Source organism: Myotis daubentonii, chromosome 12, assembly GCF_963259705.1.
Source record: "Myotis daubentonii chromosome 12, mMyoDau2.1, whole genome shotgun sequence".
Lineage (NCBI taxonomy): Eukaryota > Metazoa > Chordata > Mammalia > Chiroptera > Vespertilionidae > Myotis > Myotis daubentonii.
Window position 1 is genome coordinate 35,546,843 of NC_081851.1, and position 27,258 is coordinate 35,574,100.

The 27,258-nt window shown below is 41.7% G+C and overlaps 1 protein-coding gene across 3 annotated transcripts in view; it reads right to left on the reverse strand.

Annotated features, from left to right (window-relative positions):
- The window catches only part of ALMS1 (ALMS1 centrosome and basal body associated protein), a 160,971-nt gene that overhangs the window by 686 nt on the left and 133,027 nt on the right, over positions 1-27,258 (reverse strand). For all 3 annotated transcript variants that reach the window (XM_059659421.1, XM_059659422.1, XM_059659420.1), the window contains 6 exons: positions 12,807-12,927; positions 11,195-11,398; positions 10,729-10,955; positions 6,752-6,935; positions 5,492-5,555; positions 634-733 (listed from right to left, as the gene is read on the reverse strand). In XM_059659421.1, the coding sequence (XP_059515404.1) occupies positions 634-733; positions 5,492-5,555; positions 6,752-6,935; positions 10,729-10,955; positions 11,195-11,398; positions 12,807-12,927 (900 nt within the window). The remainder of the gene's footprint in view (positions 1-633; positions 734-5,491; positions 5,556-6,751; positions 6,936-10,728; positions 10,956-11,194; positions 11,399-12,806; positions 12,928-27,258) is intronic.

A 27,258-nucleotide genomic window follows, 5' to 3' on the forward strand; every position in this document is an offset into this window, starting at 1 on the left:
AGCGGTCTGGGATGAATGGTCTTTTGGTTTCTGACTTGCAGCGTCCTCTTGGGTGAAGTAAGGGGGTTGGGAAGGAAACCAGGACAATGAAGGATGTGGGCCTTTAGGCACTGTAGCCCATTTCATTTCTCAAGGAGTAAATTGCTAGCAAGTGTCCTTGCCTGTGAGGTTCTGGGACCCACAGCACCACTGATTCCAGGGGAGCGATGGGCAGGACACGGTGCTGGCGTCGAGGCTCTGGCAACTCTTAAGCTACACAGACGTTTATTTTCCAGCCTTTTAAAGGAGTTCTAAAGTGTAAAACTACCATCTGCGACATTGGAATAAAAACACAATTCTACTGGATTTGACCATTTCTCCCATAACGTACATCTAAACTGACCCCTAAGGATGAAATCTGGTTTCCTTCCAAATGTATGCCTGGAAGGGGCCTTTTTTAGGTTTGGTTTTTTTTTTTTTAGATTTGAAATCTAGTCATAGGTGCCTCTATCTTACAAATTTCAGCAGCGGTACAACGCATCATGAGCTTAAGTTCACCCCCCAAATGCAGTTAATTCAAACAGGTCAGGTGTGTTTCACTCAGTCTTTTCTTCCTTGATAAACCTGACCAACCCCGCTCTGGGACTGACTGACCTTTTTATACAGCTGGGCTCGCAACCGGTACGACTTATATTCCAGTCTCCTCCTTTCCTCTTCTCTCCTTTTCTGTACTTCTGGAAGCTGCTCATAAATCCTTAGGAAAGACAGGAAGCAGTGAGGTTACCAGACCATAGAGGCACATGATGTCTTCTCGCCGGTCTCCCTACATCCTACCCTCTCAAGGCATCCAGTCCCTCAGACAAGCCTGGCCCATAATGAGCCCAGCTTCCTGTCAGACACTTGAACACAAAGAACTCTGGCCCGGGGTGTTTATGATCTGGAAGGGGAGGCAGATAAGGAAAAATACATTAGCCCGGCAGCGTGGCTCAGTGATTGAGCGTCGACCTATGAACCAGGAGGTCAGGGTTCAATTCTTGGTCAGGGCACATACCCCGGGTTGCAGGCTCAATCCCCAGTGTGGGGCAGCCTAAACATAAGGGAAATGATAGGGGGAAAGTACAATCATGGTCACATCTCCAAAAGGTGACACAATATTACGGGAAAAGAAGAAACTTATTCTGAGTGAAGTAGGTCAGGGAGGGCCAGAGAAGACATTAAACTTGAGGTGGGTCGTGAAAAATAGGAGCAGAAAGGGGATGGAAGGAGAAGGGAGCACGGGCAAGTCAAAGCTGCTCAGAGTGTGGGGAGCAGGTGGGACGCAGGTGGGGAGGGAGGTGGGTACGGAGGGCCTCACTGCAATGTGCAAGCCTGGGCTCTGTCCTCTCAGGGATGGGGAGGAACATGGTCAAACATGCACTTGATGAATGTACTCTAATTAGAAATAATCTAAATTTCTAATAAAAACAGCTACACAGATGATGGACTATAATGGAATTATCACAAAGCATAAAAAAGGAACAAGTATACACTTTAAAAGTCACTGTTCATTAAAATACAATAAAATATCACCTCACACCTGTTAGAATGGCTATTCTTAAAACAACAACTGAGAGGTAACAAATGCTGGTGAGGATGCAGAGAAAAGGGAACCCTGTGCACTGTCAGTGAAACGTAGGTTGGTGTGGCTACTCTGGAAAACAGTACACACAGAACTACCCTATGACCCAGCAATGCCACCGCTGGGTGTTTATCCAAAGGAGAGGAAATCACAATCTCAAAGAGATAGCTGCACCTTCATATTCGCTGCAGGATTATTACCGAAGTGAAGACACGGAAATAACCCAAGCATCCATCAATGGATGGATGAATAAACGACATACATGTATACACACACACACATATTTATAAAAATATAAAATGGGGTATTATTCAGCCTCAAAAAAGGTAATCCTTCCATTTACAACAGCATGGATGGACCTGGACAGCAATATACTAAGTTAAATAAGTCAGAAACTGTGTGATCTCACCTATGTGTTGAATCTAAAAACATCAGACTCAGAAACAGAGACCAGCATGATGGTTGCCAAGGGCTGAGGGGATGGGACAATGGGGAGATGTTGGTCAAAGGGCACAAACTTCCAGTTCTAAGATGAAAAAGTTCCTGGGACCTATGCACAGCAAAGTGCCTCTAGTTAACAATACGGTGCTGTGTACTTGAGAGTTGTTCTGAGAACAGAGCTTTAATGCTCTCAGCATAACAACAACAAAATGGTAATTATGTTAACTAATCTTATTGTGGTAACATTTTCATATATGACATTTTCAGCTGCCTCCTGTACACCCCCTACTGAGGATGTGCCTGCAACCAAGGTACATGCCCTTGACCGGAATCGAACCCGGGACTCTTCAGTCCCTAGGCTGACGCTCTATCCAGTGTGCCAAGCTGGCTAGGGCCCCTTTATACTCGTAAAGCTTGAGGCCAATATTGGTCAATGTGAATTTTATCTATTGAGATCTACTGTATTAGAAATTAAAACTGAACATTTTAAAAGTATTTATTTATTTTTAATCCTCACCTGAGCATATTTTTCCACTGATTTTTAGAGAGTGGAAGACAGAGGGAGAGACAGAGAGAAATATCGATGCGAGAGAAACACATCGATTGGTTGCCTCCTGCACGAGCCCCGACCAGGGCCCAGTCCAGGGAGGAGCCTGCAACCGAAGTATGTGCCCTTGACCAGAATGGAACCAGGGACCCCTCAGTCCTCAGGCCGACACTCTATCCATTGAGTCAAACCAGCTAGGGCAAAAGTACTTATTAATTCACTTAAAAATAAAAATAATAAGCCTGTTGCATGCTAACACATATAATAAATATGTTTTCCAAAACTAAAATGTTTAGTAAGAGTGGTACTGTTTTACATATTTTGTAAATCTATTATTTTATAAATATTTAATGTCTGGTTTAATAAAAGACAGCTAGATTTTTACATCTGCTTCTGTATTACATTTGTTGTAATATACTGTTCTAGTTAAAAGATACATTTTTAAAAATCCAGTTTACACACATATGTAGTTGGACAAGAGAGAAGTATTTTAATATTCTTTTCAGATAATTGCTGATTTTCTTGATACTGCACCAAAACTTGACAAGTGGTAGTTTCTTAAAAAGTAGTTGCAATGTGGAATCTAAAACCATATCAATGAACTTTTTGTACTCTCATATAAAGAGAGGTCACCAGCCTACCTTGCACTTTGAATGTATCGTCTATCCATGCCTGATTTTGTAACACAATGCAACAGTCATTGGGAGAATACTGGCCCAGTGACTTATGCAGAGCTTCCAAATGCTGACATATTTACTTATATAACAACATCTTACTTGTTAATATCATTGCTGATATCAGAAAAGTCTCAGTACTGGGAGGTAGTCAACCATATAGTGGTAGACCAAGTTTTCTAGAATTTGATTCTTTGCTTGAAAGCTCAAATTTTCTCTTTGGCAGTAAATACTGTCAGCTGTTTTCCTTGAAGTGACAGACTCCCTTCTTCATTTTCAAGAAAAAGTCTGTCATAGGCCCAAGTCGGAATAATCAGTTTACCCACCATTCCTTCAGGTAAAAGCTGTGTTCTACCTCAGCTCGCTCCACAAACCTCGGTGTGAGTGCTCTTCCTCGAACCAGTCATTGGTCTTGCACGCAGCCAGTGCTCTGCGTGTACTTCTCTTACACTGCTGGCATGTGGCTGTAAAAATACAAAGCTTTCTGCCCTGGCCAGTATTGCTCAGACGTTAGAGCGTCTGTTGGCACCTTTCTTGGTTGCAGTCTTGATCTCGATCCCTGGCCCCGGTCAGGGCAAGTGCAGTAGGAAACCAACTGATGTGATTCACATCGGTATTTCTCTCTTTCCACCCCTCTATCTCCCTTCCACTCTACTCTCTCTATAGATATCAATGGAAAAAATATCCTTGGGTGAGGATTAAAAGAAAAGAAAACAAAACAAAACCTTCTAGACCAGCACAGTCTCAAATAGTGTTAAGGCATCAGCAGTTTTATTCCTCCCCCATTACTTTTGCATCATCAGTGCAAATGTCAACACACCGAAAAAGGCAGTAACATTCTAGTATTATTTTGAGATTCATTTTGACCTGGCAAATCCCCTGAAAGGGTCTCAGCAAATCCCAGAGGTCTACAACCACACTTCAAGAACTCCGTGACTAAAGCATCCCTTTGAAGTACCTATAAGGAAAGGGTTTACTAAATGGAGAGTAAAAACAAAATTTTAGGAGGAATGCTTTAAACATCTAAGATAAACTGTTTTCAAGCATTCTACTGGCTATAAAACTGTTCTTATTTAAGGAGGTAGCTAATGAACCCCTAAATCAGTGATGGCGAACACGCGAACTCATTTTTTTGGTTGATTTTTCTTTGTTAAATGGCATTTAAATATATAAAATAAATATCAAAAATATAAATCTTTGTTTTACTATGGTTGCAAATATCAAAAAATTTCTATATGTGACACAGCACCAGAGTTAAGTTAGGGTTTTTCAAAATGCTGACACGCCGAGCTCAAAAGATTCGCCATCACTGGCCTAAATGGTAACTCTTAATTTAGTTATTCCATGGCATTCTCATGATCAATATATGCATATCTCTAATGAGTGGCTAACACACACAATGACACAAAATTTAAAAAGTATATAAAGGCAAAAAATTAGTCTTTTTCCTACCCAGTCACTCAGTTCTTTTTCCCAAAGGCAACCACTATTATCAGTTTTTTGTGGTCCCTTCCAGAGATATCCTATGCATATAAAAGCCCGGATACTTAAAGACTATAAATAGTGGCATGTACACGTGCTTCTGAAACCTAACTTTTTTTCAAGCTTAACTTAATGTGTATTGACAATACTCCATTATTTCTTACTGAACTGAATAGATTTCTAGAAACAGGATGGCCTGGATAAAAGGTAAGGCCCCAAATAAATATTTCAAAATACTCTATATTTAAGTTTCTAATAAGGATGAGCTTGACTAAGGCACACAAATTAGTGGGAATTCTTTCTATCTTTTTTTTAAAAAATGTATTTTATTGATTTTTTACAGAGAAGAAGGGAGAGGGAAGAGAGAGGGATAGAGTCAGAAACATCGATGAGAGAGAAACATCGATCAGCCGCCTCCTGCACACTCCCCACTGGGGATGTGCCCGCAAGCAAGGTACATGCCCTTGACCGGAATCGAACCTGGGACCCTTGAGTCCGCAGGCTGATGCTCCATCCACTGAGCCAAACCGGCCAGGGCTCTTTCTATCTTTGGTAGATGAATCATTCATACCATGATCTGCTACCTATTCTTCTCTTTTTTAGTGTCATACATGAGGAACTACTTTCACAACTAATTTTTTATGTTTTAACTTGAGCAGAATGCCTTTATTCTGAAGGCAAGCTAGAGCTCTTGAGTACTTGCTGGCCTGATTTGTACTTCTCTAATTACTCTTATTCTTTTGGCCTTACCGTTTAGACCTCTGAATCATTTCCTTCTTTCCAACAGGCTTATACTTCTGGGCAGCCAGGAAACCTAAGCAAGAGAAAAAGGGGTTTACAGTGAATAGTGACATAACAAGGAAGGGTGTGGTATGCAAGAGCTGTGTGACAGAGTTGCTAGGACTCTGAGGTCCTACTATGAGCTGACAGTGCTAGGTGGTCACCAACGGTGAAGGCCAAGGCCAAGGTTAAACTGTGATAACTGTGACAGCAGCCTAAGTCTCCTGAAGGCACAACACTGTGGCACAGACTAGACTAGGAATTGATACACTGCCCCGTTTACAGGTAATGTGATGAAAGTGTTGGGTACTTTATAGAGTTTTCACAGCTTTCAAATATTACTTTCATCTTACACCTGAGCATAACTGTGAAGAGCACTGATTCTGGAGCCAGCCCACCTGGGTTCAAACCTCAGCTTAGTAGGTACTTAATCTCTTAGCCTTTGTTTTCTCATCTCTAAAATAGGGATATTAATAGGATCTACCTCAGGAAGTATTGTAAATATTAAATGCCAACAATGTCTGAGTAAAACATAAGGGCTACATAATTATTACTTTTTATTTTTTAATATATTTTTATTGATTTCAGAGGGGAAAGGAGAGGGAGAGAGAGATAGAAACATCAATGATGAAAGAGAATTATTGATCAGCTGCCTCTTGCACGCCCCACACTGGGCCTGCAACCCAGGCATGTGTCCTGACCAGGAATTGAACCGTGATCTCCTGGTTCATAGGTTGACGCTCAACCACTGATCCATGCTGGCCAGGCCATAACTATTATTTTAATTACTAACACTGCTACTTCTATTATTATTATTATTTTTATTATTATTATTATTGCCACCCTATGAAGTAGACAAGCCTGAAATCAGCCCCCTCTTTAACGTAAGAAACGAACAAACATAATACTACTTTTGGAACTAACTTGCTCACAGACACAGAGATTGTTTATAAAAACACCTTCTTACTGTACACTCTCGTTTTTAAGATGCAGTGATAGGGCAAGAGTAACTGGGTTCATTTGGATCATGAAAGTACTGAGAGCTAAACTGGGTTCTGTGACCTCAGGAGATGTAAGTCTCAGCAAGCAAAGAAGTCTGTCTGTCTGTCTGTCCATGTAACTGGCCTGGCATTGAGCAGTGCTTCTCCCAGCAAGAAGCAGACCTTAGAAAAAAGAAAACAAAAGCAGACCTTGACCTCTGTACCCAGGAAAGGAAAGTGCAGCATGTACCTCTCTTAGAAAACAGGTGCACGGCGTCCCCCTGGCCCTGACATTCGCGCCCAGTGTTGAACAGCGTCTCCCGCTCACTTTGTAACACGTTCTGTAGCTTCCTCTCCTGGACTATTAACTTCAGGCGTTTTATTCGTTCCCCAGAGCGGGAGATGAAGTCAGGTCTGTGAAACAGAAGTGATTCCTGAGGAGAAAAAGCCCCCATCCTCACATTAATGATGCAGTCTGCTCTCTAAGGGCATAGAAAAACAGGACCTGACCAACAGATTTAAAGAGTCTATTTCTAAAGCTACTTTCTATTCTATTCTATTATTGAAAACTAGAGGCCTGGTGCACAAGATTCGTGCAGGGGGGGCCCTCAACCCAGCCACGCCCTCTTGCAATCCGGGAACCCTTGGGGGATGTCCAACTGATGGCTTAGGTCTGCGCCCAAGCAGTCAGTCAGACAGCCTTAGCGCTGTCATGGAGGTGGGAGAGGCTCCCGCCACCGCTGCACTTGCCAGCCATGAGCTGGCTTCTGGCTGAGTGGCGTTCCCGCTGTGGGAGCGCACTGACCACCAGGGGGCAGCTCCAGTGTTGAGTGTCTGCCTCCTGGTGGTCGGTGTGCATCATAGTGACTGATTGTTCTGCTATTAGGTCGATTTGCATATTACCTTTTTATTATACAGTGGGGCCTTGACTTACGAGTGTCCAGACTAACGAGTTTTTCGAGATAAGAGCCGTCTCTCAGCTGATTTTTTGCTTTGAGTTGCGAGCTAAAATTCGGGTTATGAGCCAGCTTCAGATACCCCACTGCTAGTTGGCGCAGCGAACGTCACAGTGAACGCCACAACATCAGCCCAGCATCACGTGTCTCACTCGTTCACTGTTTTTTTTTTAAATATGTTTTATTGATTTTCTACAGAGAGGAAGGGAGAGGGATAGAAAGTTAGAAACATCGATGAGAGAGAAACACCGATCAGCCGCCTCCTGCACACCCCCCACTGGGGATGTGCTCGCAACCAAGGTACATGCCCTTGACCGTAATCGAACTCGGGACCCTTGAGTCCACAAGCTGACGCTCTATCCACTGAGCCAAACTGGTTCTGGCAATCACTGTGGATTTGACATACGAGTAATTTGAGTTACGAGCTCCATTACGGAATGAATTAAACTCTTAAGTCAAGGCCCCACTGTACAGGACTAGAGGCCCATGCACAAATTTGTGCACCAATGGCCTGCGGGATTGGGCTGAAACCAGCTCTCCGACATCCCCTGAGGGGTCCCGGATTGCGAGAGGGTGCAAGCCAGGCCGAGGGACCCTACTGGTGTATGATCGGGGCTGGGGAGGGACACGGGAGGTTGGCCAGCGAGGGAGGGGTCATGGGAGGGCTCCAGGGCGTGTCCGGCCCATCTTGCTCAGTCCTGATCGGCTGGACCCCAGAAGCAAGGTAACCTACCAGTTGGTGCATCTGCCCCCTGGTGGTCAGTGCATGTCATAGCGACTGGTCGACTGTTGTCCCCTGGTGGTCAGTACACGTCATAGAGTGGTTGAGTGGCCTTAGCATATCATTAGCGTATTACACTTTGGTTGAACAGATGATCAGACACTTAGTATATAAGGCTTTTATTATATAGAATAATCTAACAAACTCTGTGCAGGAGAGTTCCAGTAGGGAAATCAGAGGGATCACAGAAATGCCTTAGGAATAAGCCAAGAGCTAAGATGTGGCATTTACAATTCTCCCAGATAGGATGGAGCTTGGCCCATTGTGCTATATTAAATTTCCCTTCAAATACAGGGTGGGGCAAAAGTAGGTTTACAGTTGTTGGTACACGACAGTTAATTTTTGTATTGTTATTTGTTAACTATTTATTGTATTATTTGACATAGGAACAACTGTAAACCTACTTTTGCCTCACCGTGTACACCATTAAATAACATTTCCTGTAGCTCCCAAACGACAAATAAAGAGACTTAGTGCCCTTTAAACCTCGTGTTATATAGCAGTAGGAGTTCTGGAGGAACAAATATAAGGCTGAGCCAACATGAGACTTCCAGGCCAACATCCTATCTAATAAAAGAGAAACATGGTAATTAGCGTACGACCGCTACCCTTCCCATTGGCTAATCAGAGCGATATGCAAATTAACTGCCAGCCAAGATGGCGGCCGGCAGCCAGGCAGCTTGAAACTAACATGAGGCTTGCTTGCTTCAGTGACGGAGGACTCCAACGTTCCCCGCCTGCCGCTGCAGGCCTCTGAGCTGCAACTCTAAGCAACTACGTTACAAATATAGAAGCTAAACAAAACCCCAGAAACCTGCTTTAGTCCACCGGGCTTCAGCCAGCAGGATCGCAACATTGTTTCAAATACAGAAGGTAAACAAAGGCCAGAAACCTGCTTTCAGCAGCGGAGGCCTAAGAGCTGGAGCCAAGCCTCAGAGCTAAAGCTGGCCCAGAATAAAAAAAAAGAAAGAAAAAAAGGAGCGGTTGGGAGCTTCAGTCACCCACCAGCCTGAAAACAGCCCTCAGCCCCTCACCCAGACTGGCCAGGCACCTCAGTGGGGACCCCCACCTTGAAGGGTGTGTGACCAGCTGCAAAAAGCCATCATCCCCTCACCCAGGCTGGCCAGGCACCCCAGTGGGGACCCCCACCCTGATCCAGGACACCCTTCAGGGCAAACCAGCTGGCACCTACCCGTGCACCAGGCCTCTATCCTATATAGTAAAAGGGTAATATGCCTCCCCGCACCGGGATCAGCGGAGCCGCGAGGCCTCCCGGCACCGGGATCAGTGTGACAGGGGGCAGCGCCCAAACCCCCTGATCGCCCTGCAGCTCTGTGTGTGACAGGGGGCGGGGCCACAACCTCCCTATCTGCCCTGCTCTGTTCGTGACAGGGGAAGGCGCCCCAACCCCCTGATCAGCCCTGCTCTGTGCCTGATAGGGGGGAGCTCCCCAACCCCCTGATCGCCCTGCGGTTCTGTGTGTGACAGGGTGCGGCGCCCCAACCCTCTGATCGGCCCTGCTCTGTGTGTGACAGGGGGCAGCGCCCCAACCCCCTGATCAGCCCTGCTCTGTGTGTGACTGGGTAGAGCCATAACCTCCCCATCAGCCCTGCCCTGAGTGTGAGAGTGGCGGCGCCCCAACCCCCTGATTGGCCCTGCTCTGTGGATGACAGAGGGCGGTGCCTCAACCCCCACCCCACGGGCCCTGCTCCGTGTGTGACCGGGTAGAGCCATAACCTCCCCATCGGCCCTGCCCTGAGTGTGACAGTGGCAGTGCCCCAACCCCCTGATCCGCCCTGCTCTGTGCGTGACAGGGGGCAGCACCCCAACCCCGATTGGCCCTGCTCTGTGCGTGACAGGGGGTGGCGCCGCAACCTCCCCATCGACCCTGCCTTGAGTGTGACAGGGGGTGGTGCCCCAACCCCCCAATCGGCCCTACCCTGAGCGTGACTGAGGGTGGCATCGCAACCTCCCAATCCACCCTGCTCTGTGCATGACAGGGGGCGGCGCCCCAACTCCCCAATCGGCCCTGCTCTGAGCCCGACCAGGGGCTGCACCTAGGGATTGGGCCTGCCCTCTGTCACCCGGGAGCAGGCCTAAGCCAGCAGGTCGTTATCTCCTGAGGGGTCCCAGACTGTGAGAGGGCACAGGCCAGGCTGAGGGACCCCCCCTTCCCCACCGAGTGCACAAATTTTTGTCCACTGGGCCTCTAGTGTGTCTATAAACCCAATGAGCAGTGGTGTCATGACATCCTTCCTTCTACTGCCTTGTCTCCAGATGCTGAGGGTGATGCATGATTTAAAATGGTTAACAGAGTAAGGCAGCCTTTGATTAATGATGACAGTGAGAACAGATGAACTCTGGTGGTGCTAGAAATGAGGGTCACATGACTGTGCTTCTGAAGGCCAAGTCACAGATTTAATTTCTTTGTACTTCACCCCCTTTTCCCCCCTGAAACACAGGGCTAAAATGCACTCGATGTCCCTGTACCTGTAAGGTTGCTTTCACCAGTGGCTTCAGTGGGCTTCTGCCTGGGCCTGCTAGTGACGTGTGGCTGGCCGTGTGCTGGCCCTGCGAGTTCTGCTCCCGCAGTGGTTCCCTCCAGGGTTTGGTGTTGGTTATCGGTGCAAACCAGGCGATACCAGGGCCACGATGATTGAAGTTTTCCTTCTTAGGACCAGACTTCACATTTTCCACAGGAACAAACCATGAAACTTCTACAGGAAATATTTTTAAGAAAGGAGATTTTTCATATTTCTCAGAGACATGTGCATAAAATAGACTCTCAGCAGATTGAGCTGTTAGAGGCCATCATGATGCCCAGGAGTCAGCTTAACTGCAGGAATGACTCTGTAACTGTAGTGCAGGGGGTGGAGATGGGGTCAACACAGGGTCATTTAGAAAAAATAATCCAAGCATAGCTTTTCTGCTATAAAACCGGGAATTAGAAACTGACCTTCACAGCAACTCTGCTTGTTCTTCTTTAACTTTTTGTCTCCAAGATTTCTGGTAAGGAGCTTTTTTTCTTCTACTTTTTCTTCTGACCAAGAAGTCACATCACTGTCCTCTTCCATATTAACCTCACTAAGACTTGGAGTTGGGAAAATCACCCCAACATCTCGAGTGTTTTTTTTGACACCATTCACAATCTCCAAGTTTCCTGAGGGGAAAGATCACAGATGTCTCTGGGAGCAGCCTTGAGACTTAGTTGGCAGGTAATATATTCAAATAAGTAAATGAAAAGTTTTTAAGGCTTCAAAAATGCAGGCTATGGCCTTTGTTGGGTGGGTTGGAGTGTGTAAGGGGGAAGAGAGGAAGGGAGGAAAGGTGGTAGGGGGAGAAAGGGAGGGAAAAGAGAAGAAGAAAAAGGGAAGGGAGAGGAAGAGAAGGGGAGAGGAAAGGAAGGGGGGACAAGAGAAGGGTTTTTATCTCAGTCAGTTTAGATATTAGAGGGAAAGAACTACTAATATAGATTCAGTTCTGCTCCCAAGTAAGAAAGACAGAAAATGCTTCTAGTCCTCCTGGAAGTCACCTAGGTAAGGAAGAGGTTGACAGATGTAAAGGCATGACTTGGGAAAGAAAAAGCCAATGCAGAAGTTTATTTTTGTTTTATAAAATCAAAAGATATAAAAAGGCATAAAATGAAAAGTATCCTTCCCACTCCTATTCTCCATTCACCCAGTTCATAACCCCATTATTCCAGAGAATTTTCTGTGTACATTCAAACAATTATCTTATTTATTTATTTATTTATTTATTTATTTATGTAATCCTCACCAGAGGGTATTTTTCCATTGATTTTTAGAGAGAGTGGGGGGAGGGGATGAGAGAGAAAGAGAGAAATACTGATGTGAGAGATACCCATTGGTTGCCTGCCATACACTGGATTGAGCCTGCAACCCAGGTATGTGCCCTTGACCAGGAGTCGAACATGAGACATTTGGTGCTTGGGCTGATGCTCTAACCACTGAACACACCAGCCAGGGCTCTTCCTTATTTTTTAAATACATGTAGTAGCATGCTATACACTGTTCTGTACATTATCTTTTCTTTTTAATTATATGTCATGGAGATTTTACCATATTGGTAGAGAGACCTTTGTCATCCTAAGTAGGCTTTCATTATATAGATATACAGTAATTTATTTAACCATTTGGCTATTGGTGAACATATAAGTCGCATTTTATTTTCTGCTAAACAATACTTCAATTAACTATATGGTTAATTCTACACACTTGTCATTTTGCACATATAATGCACAGTATATCTAAAGGCTAAATTCCAAAAGTCAAAGTGAGGGTGAAATAAATTTTGATAGAAATTGCCAAATTGCCTGTCATAGGGGTTATACTTCCAACTTATACTCCCACTAGAATGTATGAGAGCACTTATTTCTTTAGACTTTTGCCCACATACTTGCTATGAAGCTTAGATTTTTGCCAATCTGATAGGTGAGTAATGACATTTGAGTATAGTATTAATCTTCATTTAGTATCATTCCGAGTATCTTATATTTAAGAGCTACTTGTATTTTAGTAGAAAGAAATGTTTAAATTCAAGTAATTTACCTGCTTGCACGCCCTTGTTTAACATATGTACATTTTGTTTGTCGCAAAGGGTAGAGTTTGAGCTCCAGAAATTACCGGTAGAAGATGAAACAGAGTCAGAAGAAATCATATGGTTTACCACCTAGAAAAAATAAGAGACCCTGTTGTCATTACCTGCAGTCAATGGCACAATTACCCACAGAATAAGAAAATAGTCACCAACCAAAGAAAGCCCTTTCTTATCCAATTCAAACTGCTGAGATGAAGCTTGTGACAGTGTGAGCATGCTACCACAGGATTTATGACAGGGAGGAGAATGCTGCTGTGGTTGAATAAGGGCTTGAGCTGTTTCCTGAAGGTGAGACAACACACAGACAAACAGACAAACTGGGTATATTCCTAGGACTTGAGAAAATGGAAGAAGGTGTTAGCCAAAAATCAGCCTGGTCAGTCTTCAGAATGAAATTTTGACTGGACACCTGCCTAAGTTTTGATGAGAGAGGAGAGGGCCAGGGGCAATTACAGAGAGCGATGAGCAGCAGAGTGACTTCTAAGATCAGGCTCAGATACTCGCAGGAGGGTAAACGCTGCAGAGCTGAAAGGCCCCCGAGAAGTCACTAACTGACAGACAAAATGAATGAGTGCTGCAAAAAGCATTAAAAAGCCCAAAAGGCCTTTTTAGTTAAGTTCAGAGCAAGGAGAGCAATGAAGGTTGGAAAAATTCATGGATTTAAGGTGATGGTGGAATATTAGTGGATGACAAAAATATTATCAAACTGTAGTTGAATAAATACAGTATAAAATAGTCTTTCTTAAGCTTGCCTATCGCAACAACCCCCTTGGGGAGTGGCCCTGACACAGAACGATGAGCTGAATCTCACTGGGAGGGAAGGAACATCTTGCTCATCTCCTTAAGCAGGTTTGGTAGAGGTAAACTGAAGACCCAGTCAGGAAAGGAAACTGCAGGTACTTGCTCCCCTGAGCTAGATAAACTAAACTACATTCCAGGGACTTCAGGAAACTTAGCAACAGAATCCTGGAGGAGGGAGCTATGTTAGATGTCCCGGGCCAGGAAATGTTGTAATTGGTGGGTTTAAAACTAATGACCTGAAATATTTTAGAATGGATCACCAATCTGATAACTTCAATGAGGGCTCGTAAGGCAGGCAGAGCAAGCCCTGCCAGGTTAGCCTCGTTTCCCCTAGCAGACATCGTCACTAACTGGCAGACAAAAGAATTGTAGTAAGTACTTGATTTGAACAAATGACAGAAATTCTCCTGACATCTTTGAGGGAAAAATGGAGTAATATGGGCTGAATGGTAATATAATATTCTTATCAACACAGCAAGAGGCCATTACTGAGCGACAGATCTCGCATTCAACACAAACATTTCCTCAGCGCTTTCTGAGCGGCAGTCACTTGGTTTACTCTGGCTATTCCTTAACATTTTACATATCAGTGTCTTAGAGATATGGGAAGCAGATCTCCCCTACAATGCACATCTGGGAGGGCCTAAAGGGTTGCCACAATCCCAAATAACAGGAACAATAGGCCAAATCAAACAAAGGTGAACTGCAAAGTCCCACACGTTAGGCAGGAGGAATGGCAGAAACTTGGATGCAGTAGAAAAAGCTCTGGGTCTGAAGCCCAAGACCTACGCCAGTCTCAGATCTTCCCTGCACTGTTTTTACTCGAGTAAGCCATAACCTCTCTACACCAGTTTCCCATCTAGAAAGGGAAACTACATATCTGAAATTATCAAAGTGTTAGAAATAACAAATGATTTACATTCTAAACAGTAAATATATATATATATATATATATATATATATATATATATATATATATATATATAACTATGAGATTATTAAAAAAAAAAAAGTATAAGCTCAGAAAGGGTGGTGAAGATGTGACTGACCAACAAACACTACACCTTTTCTGCAACTGTAAAAGAAAAAAGAAAAAGCAGCAGCAACACTTTAGGTACTGAAACAGACTGATTCTCAAGATAGATTATATACTTTACAAAATGTAAAGTATGCTGCCATTTTTGTGAAAAAGGGTATAAAACATATGTAGGTATTTGCTTTTTAATATATAAAATATCTATGAAAGAAAAGAAACCGGGTTGGAAAGGGAGAGATAAAACTTTTTATTTGCAGATGGCATGATCCTATCTGTAGAAAATATGAAGGAATCCATAAGGAGGTACTAGAATTAAAAAAAGTTTAGCTAGAGTACAGAATATAAGATCAATAGAAAAAAATCCATTGTATTTTTATATCTAGCAATGAGCAACTGGAAATAAAATCAAGGAAACAATTCCATTCATAATATCATCAAAAAGAATAAAATATTTAGGAATAAATTTAGCAGAAGGGCAAGCTTTGTACTCTGAAAACTATAAACCATTGATGGGAGAAACTAACAATCTAAATAAATAGTGAGATATTCCACATATATAATTTAAATGTGGGTAAAAGACAGACATTTCACCAAAGAGATATGAGTGACCAATAAGCATATGAAAAGATGTTCAACATCGTCAGTCATTAGGAAAATGCAAATTAAAAATCACAATGATATCACTTTATATCCACTAGAATAGTTACGATAAAAAAAAAAGATGGATAATACTAAGTGTTGAGAAGGAAGCAGAGAAACTGGAACCTTCACATATTGCTGATGGGAATGTAAAATGGTACAGCCACTTTGGAAAATGCTTTGGCATTTTCTTAAAAATTAAACATAAACTTAACATATTACCCAGCAATTCCAATCATAGATACATACCCCAAAATAAATGAAAGCCTGTCTACACAAAAACATTTACACAAATGTTCACAGCACATTATTTATATTATCCCCTCAAATTAAATAATCCAAATGTCTAACAACTGGTAACTGGATAAACAAAATGTGGCCTCTATCATATAATGGAATACTAATCACCAATAAAAAGAAACTACTGACACAAATTACAACATGGGTGAACTTTGAAAATATGCTAAGCAAAAGAAGCCAATGCAAAACACTACATATTACATGACTGTATTTGTATGAAATGTCCAGAAAAGGCAGGGGTGGGGTAAAAGGTGTCTGGGGTTGTAATGCAGATTGATTGTAAACAGTTGTACAAGGGACCTTTTTGGGGTGACAGAAATGTTCTAAAATGGAATTGTGGTAATAATTGCACAACTCTGTAAACTTACTAAAAATAATTGACTTGTACACTTTAAATAGATAAATTTTATGTTATGTAAATTATACTTCAATAAATCTGTTTACAAAACAGGAGTGGGAATGTCACTATCAAATACTCTTTTACACATTTTAAATTTTGTATCATGTGTTTGTATAACTAGTTTAAGAAGTGAAAATAAAATAAAACCTTACAGAGAAGAGTATAGCAATAAAGGTCTAATGGCTCTGGAAGAGTTCAACGGGAGTAAAATGTTAGGTCATAGAACTGTTCTGGCCACAGAGAGGAAGGTGATCGATCTGTCAACATGCTCTATCTGAAGTACATGCAGCATGCTTAGTTCAGAGACGTTTACAAATAGGATACCGACAAACTTCATAGACCCAGGAAAGCTGCCATCTTGGAAAAGGGGAGTAGAAAGCATGACCTGGGAGGAATAGTTCAAAGAGTGAAGATCAGAAAGAAAACAAAAGAAAATAAAAATACTTCAGGGAAGGAAGAGGGGACCCAAGAGGTAGAAAATTAGATCTATTTTCTGTGCCTTTGGAGTGCAAAACTGGGAACAGAGCCAGGATATCAATGCAGGCTGATCTTGGATCTTTGTAAGTTATATCCTTTAAAAACTGGAGCCTTAGACAAATGGGATGAGCTGCCCATGAGCAGTGAGTGGAGGAGCTGTTGAAGCAGAGGCTGGAGCACCTTCTGGTACAGGTAAGGCAGAAGTGTTAATGATGGTCCCTTCCAACCCTGAGTCTGAACCTCCTGGTTCCGAAGCACACACCCAGTCGTGATATGCTCTGCTGGTGTGAAAGCACATTTACATCTGATTACATGAGAAGACTTGGTGTGTGTGTTTCCATTTCTAGGGTAAGTCCCTGCCTAGAAAAAGGTTAATATTTAAAAATAGAAAGTAATCTAAAATAAATTTCCTTTCAACAAAACATACTTAGTTAGCCCTCTAGAATGGTGAAAATAAAAACATACAAAAGCAAGTGTTTTCAAGGATGTGGAGAAATTGGAACTCTCATACATTGCTGTGGAAATGCAAAATGGGGACAATACTTTGGATAACGGTTTAGTAGTTCCTCAAATGGTTAAACATAAAGTTATATATAATCCAGCAGATATCCACTCCTAAGCATATGCACAAAACAAAACACATGTCCACACAAAAACTTGCCCATGAAAGTCCACAGAAGTTTTGTTAATAGCCAAAAAGTTAAAGAAATACAAATGTCCATTAACTGGTGGCTGGATAAATAAAATGTGGTGTATTCATATAATGGAATGGTAGTATCCTATATAATAAAAGAGTAATATGCAAACTGGCCCTAACAGCAGGGCAACTGGGAATGACTGGTCACTATGACACACACTGACCACCAGGGGGCAGACACTCAATGCAGGAGCTGCTCCCTGGTGGTCAGTGCACTCCCACAGAGGGAGCTCTGCTCAGCCACAAGCCAGGCTGATGGCTGCCAGTACAGCGGTGGTGGTGGGAGCCTCTCCTACCTCCTTAGCAGCACTAAGGATGTCTGACTGCAGCTTAGGCCTACTCTCCGCTGGCAAGTAGACATCCCCCGAGGGCTCCCGGGCTGCCAGAGGGATGTCTGACTGCCAGGTTAGGCCCAATCCCCCGGGGAGCGGGCCTAAGCCAGCAGGTAGTCATCCCCCGAGGGGTCCCAGGCTGTGAGAGGGCACAGGCCGGGGTGAGGGATTCCCCCCCCCCCAGTGCACAAATTTTTGTGCACTGGGCCTCTAGTCTCTGTATATAAAACCCTAATATGCTAATAGACCAAATGATAGAACAGAACCGGTTGCTATGATGTGCACTGACCACCAGGGGGCGCATGTGGAACATGGTGGGCGTTGGCAGCAGGTGGCAGAGCGCGGAACATGGTGGTCATCAGCCATGGATGGGATGGCGGAGCAGGTGAGCGGGGTCGCCAGACCAAGGTGGGGCACCGGTTGCTGTCATTGGGTGAACCTTGGGTGGTTACTGAAAATTCTTTGTTCCTGCATGCCACATTCCCACCCAACCCTCGCACCTGTTGCCAGTGCCGGCTCCAATTGCTCAGCGCCATCAGTGGGTATGAGTGGCGGGTGCCAGCCCTGATCGCCCCTGAAGGTTTCCCCACCTCCCCCTGCTCCTAAGGGGCAATCAGGGCAGCAGCCACTGCTCGTTCCCGCTGCTGGAGCCAGCCCCAATTGCTCTGTGCCATCAGCAGGTGCAAGCAGGGTCAGTGCCATCAGCACATGGGAGCAGCAATGGTGGGAGTGGGGCTGCTGGCGGATAGGGGACTGGGGGCCATGGCGGGAGGGGCTGGGTGGGGGCTTGGAGAATGGGCCGAGACTTGCCCCTGTGCCCACTGCAGCCTCGTTCCTTTCAAGGTGCAGGAATTCATGCACTGGGCCCCTAGTTTGGTAATACAAAGGAACACATGCTACAATGTAGATGAACCTAGAGAACATTAAGTGAAAGAAGCCTGTCTCAAAAGATCACATATTGTATGATCCCATTTATAGAAAATGTCCAGAATAAGAAAATCTATAGGCAGGAAGTAGATTAGTAACCACAGCCAGGAGCTGGAGTGGGGGTGGGAGAAATGAGAAATGACTGCTAATGTATATAGGGTGTTTTTGGGTGTATCGGAAATGTTTTAAAATTAGAGGGATGGTGCACAACTCTGTGCATACACTGAGACCCAATGAATTGTATACTTAAATATGAATTTTATGGCCTGTGAAGGATTCAATAAAGCTGTAAAAATATATTTATTCATGTGTGGCCAACTGAAGTACACGTAGATTACAAAGCCTTATTTAGAGGAAAAGCATCTCATGCTTTATGGTTCTGCATCTCCTGTTACTGAATCAGAGATGAGAACAATGGAAGGTTATCAACAGTATCATTTTCACATAATAACGAATAGACATTCCTAACAAAAATGTAGGTGCTAGATGTTGTAGATACACTGAAACACTATACACTCTATGATTAGGGCCAAGTGCAAACTATCAGAATCATGCAACCATGCCATGTTGACTTTCAGTTTCACAATAATCGCAACATACAGGCCTGCACTGTGTATGACAATTTGTGCCGAGAACCCACTATGGGGTAGAACATTTTTTGCTAAAGTCATTTACTGATGCTGTTGGTAAACCACAACACTCCACTTTCCTTGGTCCATGGGAAAGGCTAATGATTCATCATCTATCCCTCAGGGCCTGGGATTAGCCAGGTGTGATCAACCCATTCAGTTCTCTGTAATGGGGCTTATATATAAAGATTTAGGTGACTACAAGTCAATGACATTATCAGCTATCATGGTCTTAGCTTGCTGTTGTAGAGTCTTGGAAGGAGATAATGGCTTTTTAAAAAATATATTTTTATTGATTTTAGAGAGGAAGGGAGAGATAGAAACATCAATGATGAGAGAGAATCATTGATTGGCTGCCTCCTGCATGCTCCACACTGGGGACCGAGCCCACAACCTAGGCATGTGCCCTTGACCAGAATTGAACCTGGGACCCTTCAGTCCACAGGCTGACGCTCTTTCCACTGAGCCAAACTGGTTAGGGCTACATGGCTGTTTTTGTTTTAATTTCTATTATTATGAGCAAACTCACCTGCTGATGCCTTACTCTACACTGGGAAAAGGAAGTAACTGCCACCATTTCAGAGATGTTTCAGGCCTTTGTATGTTTTAGTTTAACTAAAATCTAGGTGAGACTCATTCTCATATTTGATCAGAGACACCATCAGATCCAGAAAAAGAAAAAAAGCTTTTCAACTAAAAATTTACTTTTTAGGTGGAAATAGGAAAACATATCTAATATAGGAAAAAAGGTCATGTTTCCTTATATGACCCTATATGGCTATTCTTCATGTAGATTGTTATTGCTGACCTTCAGGTAGTCAGGTACCTGCAAGATGTTTTGCTTTCCCCCCAGAGGAATGGGTTTATGTTAATTCATTTATAACCATTCAAGTCTAGGAACAGAGATACACAATGATAAGTCAGAGTCAAAATTTGAAATATATTCAACGTCATCAAAATAACATTTTTTGTTGTTGTGAAAAGTTTTTAGTTATGTGGAATTGTAGTTTCAATAATAAAACTTACTAACCAGTAAAGGGTGACACAATCACAAAGTACCTGTCCCAAAAAGAATACTTTAACATAGTTTCAATTCCTAGAGACAAGATTAAAGCTTAAATAAAAAGCAGGAACTCAGGTGATAATTATTATTCAGAACTGGTCCTTTATTTCTGCAGGTATGGTAGATAATTATGGAAAATCTTCCCCAGAAAATTAAAAATGCAGTAGCTCCTCAGAAATTTTGTTACATGAATGAGGAAATACTACAGAGATGGAATGATTTTGAATGATGCCAAAATTCAAAGTATGGTCACAAGACTGGATGGTTAAAATGATTAACTGAGGTCAAGAAACTAACAACAGGATAGTAAAGTTTCCCAGATAATGACAGGGCTTGGGGTAGGAAAAAAAACAAAAAACAAAAAACAAAGTCCTCAATTAATACATGGGAAATACCAGGTTAACAAATAATCATGAAAATCTTGTAAAGGGTGGTCAAGCTAGACGACAAGGGTCCCAAAAGATTTTCTATCAGGTTTTTAATTATGTTTTGGAAGTGCCTCCTCTTTCCCTCTCCACTTTCTCTGCATTCTCTCAAGTCTTTCCTCTTGGTTTTAACATTTATGAAGGAAGATGACTCTACATGATGACTCGAAAATCTTTATTTCATTTATGATACACTCATGAAATCATATATCTATGTCTGTTAGATATTTTCATTTGTATATTCTGATCTAACTTCAAGGGCATGTACCTTGGTTGCGGGCACATCCCCAGTGGGGAGTGTGCAGGAGGCAGCTGATTGATGTTTCTCTCTCATCGATGTTTCTAACTCTCTATCCCTCTCCCTTCCTCTCTGTAAAAAATCAATAAAATATATTTAAAAAAATAAATGAAATGGCTTCATATTTTGGTCAGAATTAGTTTTCTCTTTAGATCTCTCCAATTCTGTTAAGGTGTTCACATATTATTTCAGTTATTTTGAGTAGAAATTTTAAAAGAACCATGGCTATTAATTACCAAGTACAATTGATTAGAGTCCAGTTTAACCAAAGAATATTAGATTTTTCTAATAATTTAGGAATATCACTTTATTTAAAAATCTCTATTGGCAATTAGTTGAACATAAAAATAAAATCACACCAATGCACACAAAAATAAATTCCATGTGAATTAAGTGTTTAAGAGTGTTGCCTCCTACCCTTAGAACGATGCTTTTAAGTTTTCATCTGTTTAGTGAAAAATAGTAGCTGTTAAGGTTGCAATGTTACTATATTGTGGTTAGAAAGTAAGAGCTTATAAATCTTCCACTTTTGGGATTTATCAACATCTTGTCTAAATGTACAATTACTTTTTAAAAATATGCCAAGTGGGCATTTGGAACAACTGTAGATGCTGTGTTTTGGAAATGAAGTTTTATATAGATATTTTAAATCATGCTTGTAAATATGGGTATTAAAATCTTCTACATCTTTTATCTGTTATTATGTAAAAATCAAAGAAAAGCAATTCAAGTATCCCACTCTTATAATGTTATCACATTCTATATTATAATTATGTCTAGATGAATGAACAAATGTTTGTAGCCTGGTTCAAAGGACAGTAGTAGACGAGATTAATCAAAGTACCTGTATGCATATGTGCATAACCCATGGACACAGACAATAGTGTGGTGAAGGCCTGGGGTGGGGGCAGGTGAGGGCTAGAAGGGGTCAATGGGGAAAGAAAAGGGGACACCTGTAATACTTTCAACAATAAGGATTTTTTTTAAAAAAACCACCAGAGTAAACAGGAAAAAAAAAAAAGGACAGCAGTAATTTTGGAAGTCTCTAAAAGACTCTCTCCTCTCTTGGAAATTACAAAGTGGGGGAAAGATAGATTCTCAACACAAGTAACATTTAATAAAAACAACACACAAAAAACCACCAACAAAGATAACCCCTACCTTCGCATAGTATATGAACTTGTATTTCTAATCTTCCAGCAAAACTAGAAATGGAAATATAGGAATTTTCATGCATTGTAGGTAGGAATAGAGACTGGAAAAGTAAGTATACATCTAGCTTATGATCCATGATTCCACTTCTGGATATATATGCCAAAGACAGTCTCACACAGGTCCATTAGGGGATATGCACAAGGGTGTGCACTGTGGTGTTTTGTGGTACCGGGAGTTGACAGCAACCTAGGTATCCATTACAGGGAATATACATAAAAGAGGCCATGAACCTAGGAGCACATTTAACTCAACCCTTAGCACATGGAGTTAAAAGAAAATCCCACTTTACTTTGGCATAGAAACTGTGTATAATACTCCTCTAATCCTAATATTTTACTCTGCTTCTAGAAGGATTTATTATGACATTCCAATAGAAATTTCAGGCAGAAACTAGAATGTAATGAAAAACCTGAAGATTCTCCTTTCTAACTCAAAACTAACATTTTGTGTGTGTTTGATCTGTTTGGCTTACCTCACTTTTTAAATGAATGTCAAACAAAAACAACCATAATAGCTTATTAGAAAACACATGCTTTTTGTAATATGACATAGAAATTTATAAAGAATCCCATAATTTTAAGATAATGTCAATATTTATTTTGATTCAGTTGTGTGTGAATATGTATAGGTAAAATGTTTAGAGAATATAAATACAGTTTTACATCTTGCTTTATATTTCTTAATATATCATGAAATGTATTCTTTGGGTTCCAAGATATTGCTTTTTACTTGTTTCTCTCCATATATGATCATAATTGTAAAGACTAATATGAAATCAGCCAATATTATGAAAATATGTAAGAAATACTGGTAAACATTTGATTTGACATTGAGATAAAAAATAGAGAAATAATTGATCTCCAACTTTTTTCCCTGAACAAAAACTGAAAAAACCTGACCTTTTTTTTTGTACTGACAATAGTACACTATCCCCCTTCTTCAACTCCAATATACAGCCAGAAACTGAGAAAAAGAGATAAGGAATGTTGGGAGAAGGAGTAAGAGAGAAAACACAGAGAGCATGAGGCAAACACAGCAAGAACATGAGAGAAAGGGAGGAGAGAAGGAGTAACCAGAAAAACAAGACACAGTGAGACAAGACAGTAGGGTGGGAAGGGCAAGAGCGCAGTGCACAGAGTATGGGTGTACAGAGGCATAGAGGAAAGCAGAAAGCATGAAAAGATACAGTAGTGAGAGAAAAGCATGGCCTGTAGAGACTGCATAAATACAGAGAGAGAGGCACAGAAAGACTGAGTCAAAGAAAGAGTAGGTGTCATCAAAGGAAGGAGGGGAGGATGAACAGCAGCTGCAGCTATTCCTACTGACTCTTAAACCTTCAAGTAACAGGTAAAAAATGTGCTGGACATACAGGTTCAGGACAAAGAAGCATGAGCATATCTGAGGAAATCCAGGTTAAAGACAAGATAGGCAGCTCAAAAAAGAAATAGAAATGGTCAATAAACATACAAAAGAAAATAAAAATCTCAGTGGATGTGATTTAAAAAATGTAAAGCAGAATAGATACCATATTTCAGACCTATCTGCTTGGCAAATGCTAACAAGAATGCCATTGTCAGGTACTGACCAAGTTATTATTATTATTATACATTGCTAGTGAAAAAATAATTTATTTCAGGAGGACAACTTAATAGTGTAGACTAAAATTTAAAAAAAAAAAATCCTCACCCAAGGATATGTTATTGATTTTTAGAAAGAAAGGAAGGGGGGAGAGAGGGAAAGAGAAACATCTATGTGAGAAACATCCATAGGTTGCCTCCAGTATGTGCCATGATCAGAGATGGAACCCACAACCTTTTGGCACACAGGATGATGCTGGATTAAACATTTTGAATGTGCATACTTAATAATCCAGAAATTTTATGTTAGAAATGTATCTCAAGGAAACAGAAAAAATCCATAGAGATGTAACACGATAATTCATCAAACTGCAGATAATGATAAAAATTTCAAAACAATTTAAATATCTGTCATTAGGTAACTAATTAGATAAATTTTATCTAATTTTATCTTGTATATTTATACAATGAAACCCATAAAGCCAGTAAAAATGACTACATTAATCTGCATCTGACATAGAAAGATGTCTATGATATATTAAGTGTAAAGTTTCAGAACAATATACATGATTTCTTTTACTTGTTTCTCTTCATATATGAACATGAGTGTACAGACTATTGAAATCTGTTTTGTAAAAATGTAAGAAGCACTGATAAATACTTAATCTTATTCTCTCATTAAAGTCTCTTCATTAGGTATTTAGCTACATTAGAACATGGACATAATGAAATAGATTCAACATAAGAAGATATGTGAATCATAAAATACAAACCTGGAAGCTTATTTATGAAAATGTTAATCGATTTTGACTATTTCAGGACAGTGAGAATTTGGGTGATTTCCAAGTTTTTTATATCTTTTGTATTATCTGAACTCTTTACATTTAGTTATCTTTTACCTTTATGCTCAGAGGAAATAAAGAGAAATCTTTTTTTGATAAAATATTTGGTAATAAAGAGGGACAAAAAATAAAGTGGTAGAAGCACCAGGTCAAATCATTCATAGTCTATGAGGAACAAAGATATAAGCACAGTTCTAGTTGAGAAGAAGCCTAAAGAAAAGACAGAAATCCAAAATAAAAGATAGAGAAACACAGAGAAAACAGATGAATGAATTTTAGAAAATATGACAGCATAAAGGCAGGCTTAATGAACCTCTTCTTCAATAACCGAAAGACAAACAAAAAGCAACAAAAAGTGAAAAGAATATTCAGAATCTAGGGAAAGGACTCAACTTAGACCAAAAAAATTCCAGAAATACTGTCTAGAGCAGCCGTGGGCAAACTACAGCCCGCGGGCCGGATGCGGCCCGTTTGAAATGAATAAAACTAAAAAAAAAAAAAAAAAAAAAAAAAAAAAGACCGTACCCTTTTATGTAATGATGTTTACTTTGAATTTATATTAGTTCACACAAACACTCCATCCATGCTTTTGTTCCGGCCCTCCGGTCCAGCTTAAGAACCCATTGTGGCCCTCGAGTCAAAAAGTTTGCCCACCCCTGGTCTAGAGAAACTGTTACAAAGGCAGCTATGAGGTAACAAAAGAGAAGGATAAAAAACAAAGAAAAAAAATAAAAAAGAGAGGGGAAAAAAACAAAAACAAAACAAAACAAAAAAACAAAAGAGAAGGGAACTAGACTGGCTGGGCCTGATTGAGTCTGGAAATTATACGTAATCAGGTTTAAGTCTCAAAGTTACAACTTCAGACACCCCAGGGGATAGCCAAATCCCTGCAAAGGGTATTAACCCTTTGCGGTCGTTTGTCTACTCTCAGCCACCACAGCAAGGAACCGTACGAATCTTAACTCTATTCATTCATGTATCAGTTCATAATTTCTCTGAAAGCTCTTAAGTGTCTAAGCGACCTTGTCACGAACCAAAACATTGCCCCGACAAATAGGAGATATCGAAACTCAATATAATCAAACGCAGTCGTTCCACACTCGCCATGCAAAACACCATGGCGAGTCAGCCACCTTTTGAGGGTGAAGAAATCGACAAGCTTCGGAGATACTTCACAGAATTTCAAATAAAGCTTTACAAATTATGTTTAACTGTAATTAGGCATTCTCGCTTGTTTAGCTATTTCAAAATAATACTCCAAAATGGCAAAAAGAAAGTTACCGAAAGAAGTGTACTGCGAATCTGAAAGTAACGATGAAGAGTTTTATTTTGGCACCTTGAATACTGACTCTGACGTAGAAAGTGATAACGTTTGCAGTGATTCTACTAGTAGTGACGTAGTTCCAAAAAAGAATTAATAAATCCTGTTTATCCTTCATAATCTTGCATGTTATGTATCACTGCTCTTTCAATGGAAATTAATTCCAACTAGTACGACACCCATGTCCAAATTTAATACGACTGCAAAGGGTTAACACCCCTCTGCCCTCCATATAGGGATGAAGGAATGCTTTTCCAATCTCCCAGGGGGACAACCAGTCCACAGAGATTATGACCTGGGTGAGAGGTGTAGTTGGGGGAGGAATCTTACCTAATAATAGGCAAACGTAAATTGACCGTACATTCGCTACACTAACCAGCCAATCAGGCAAGTATGCAAATTAACCCAACAAAGATGGCGGTTAATTTGCATACATAGGCTCCAAGTGGTGGAGCGATGACTGAAGGCGAGCTGGAGCAGCAAAGACGGAAGACTGAAGGCGGCTCCGGCCGGAATGAAGGCCTGGGTCCCGGGTGCCGGAGGAAAACCGGTGCTGGCAGCCAGGAGAAGGGAAGGCCTATTGCATGAATCTCTTCGTGCAACAGGCCTCTAGTCTATATATATAAAAGTCTAAGTGGCCATTACGACCGGTTGATCACTTGACCAGTTGTTATGATGCAGTGACCACCAGAGAGCAGAGGCTCAACGCAGGAGCTTCCCCCTGGTGGTCAGAGTGCTCCCACAGCCAACCTCCTGTGGCGGGCCAACCTCCCGCGGTTCCTCCCCCTGGCCGGCCAGCCCTGATTGGCTCAATTGCAGGCCAGGCTGAGGGACCCCACCCGTGCACGAATTTGTGCACCAGGCCTCTAGTAAACAATAAAGGGGAAATTCTTTTGCTAGATACTGGGCAGTAGAAGCCAAGATGGCACAGGGGGAGGTCCTTCTACTTTGAGGCATGTGCAGCAGGAGCCAAATGGTGACCATAATGGGGAGATGTCTAGCCTGGGAAAAGGATAAGATTGGATGAGGGCATGAAACCCCAGAAGATCTAAGAAAGAGACTGAATAGGGGCAGGACCCAGCACAAGCCCAGGAAGGATTAGGAAAGAGAAGTTAGTTTGAAAGAAAGCCTGCTTTCTCTTAAGCCCAAGGTCATATAATCAAAGCTTAACAAAGGCCAATCTGAGTAACACACATGTACCAGTCAGTTCAAATGTGTTCTCTCTCTGTAGCAGCTGTGAGGCTCTAAGCATGGGCCTAGGTGCAGCAGTGCAGTGCCTGCTGAGTACAGTCAGGGACAGAGACCAAGATAGCTAGATGGGGACAGAGACTGAACTGAACTAAGCTTTAGCATGGACTGAACAGAACTACGAAGTTTCAGACACCTCTTGGCCAATGGCATAGAATTTCTGGGCCCTGGTCCTC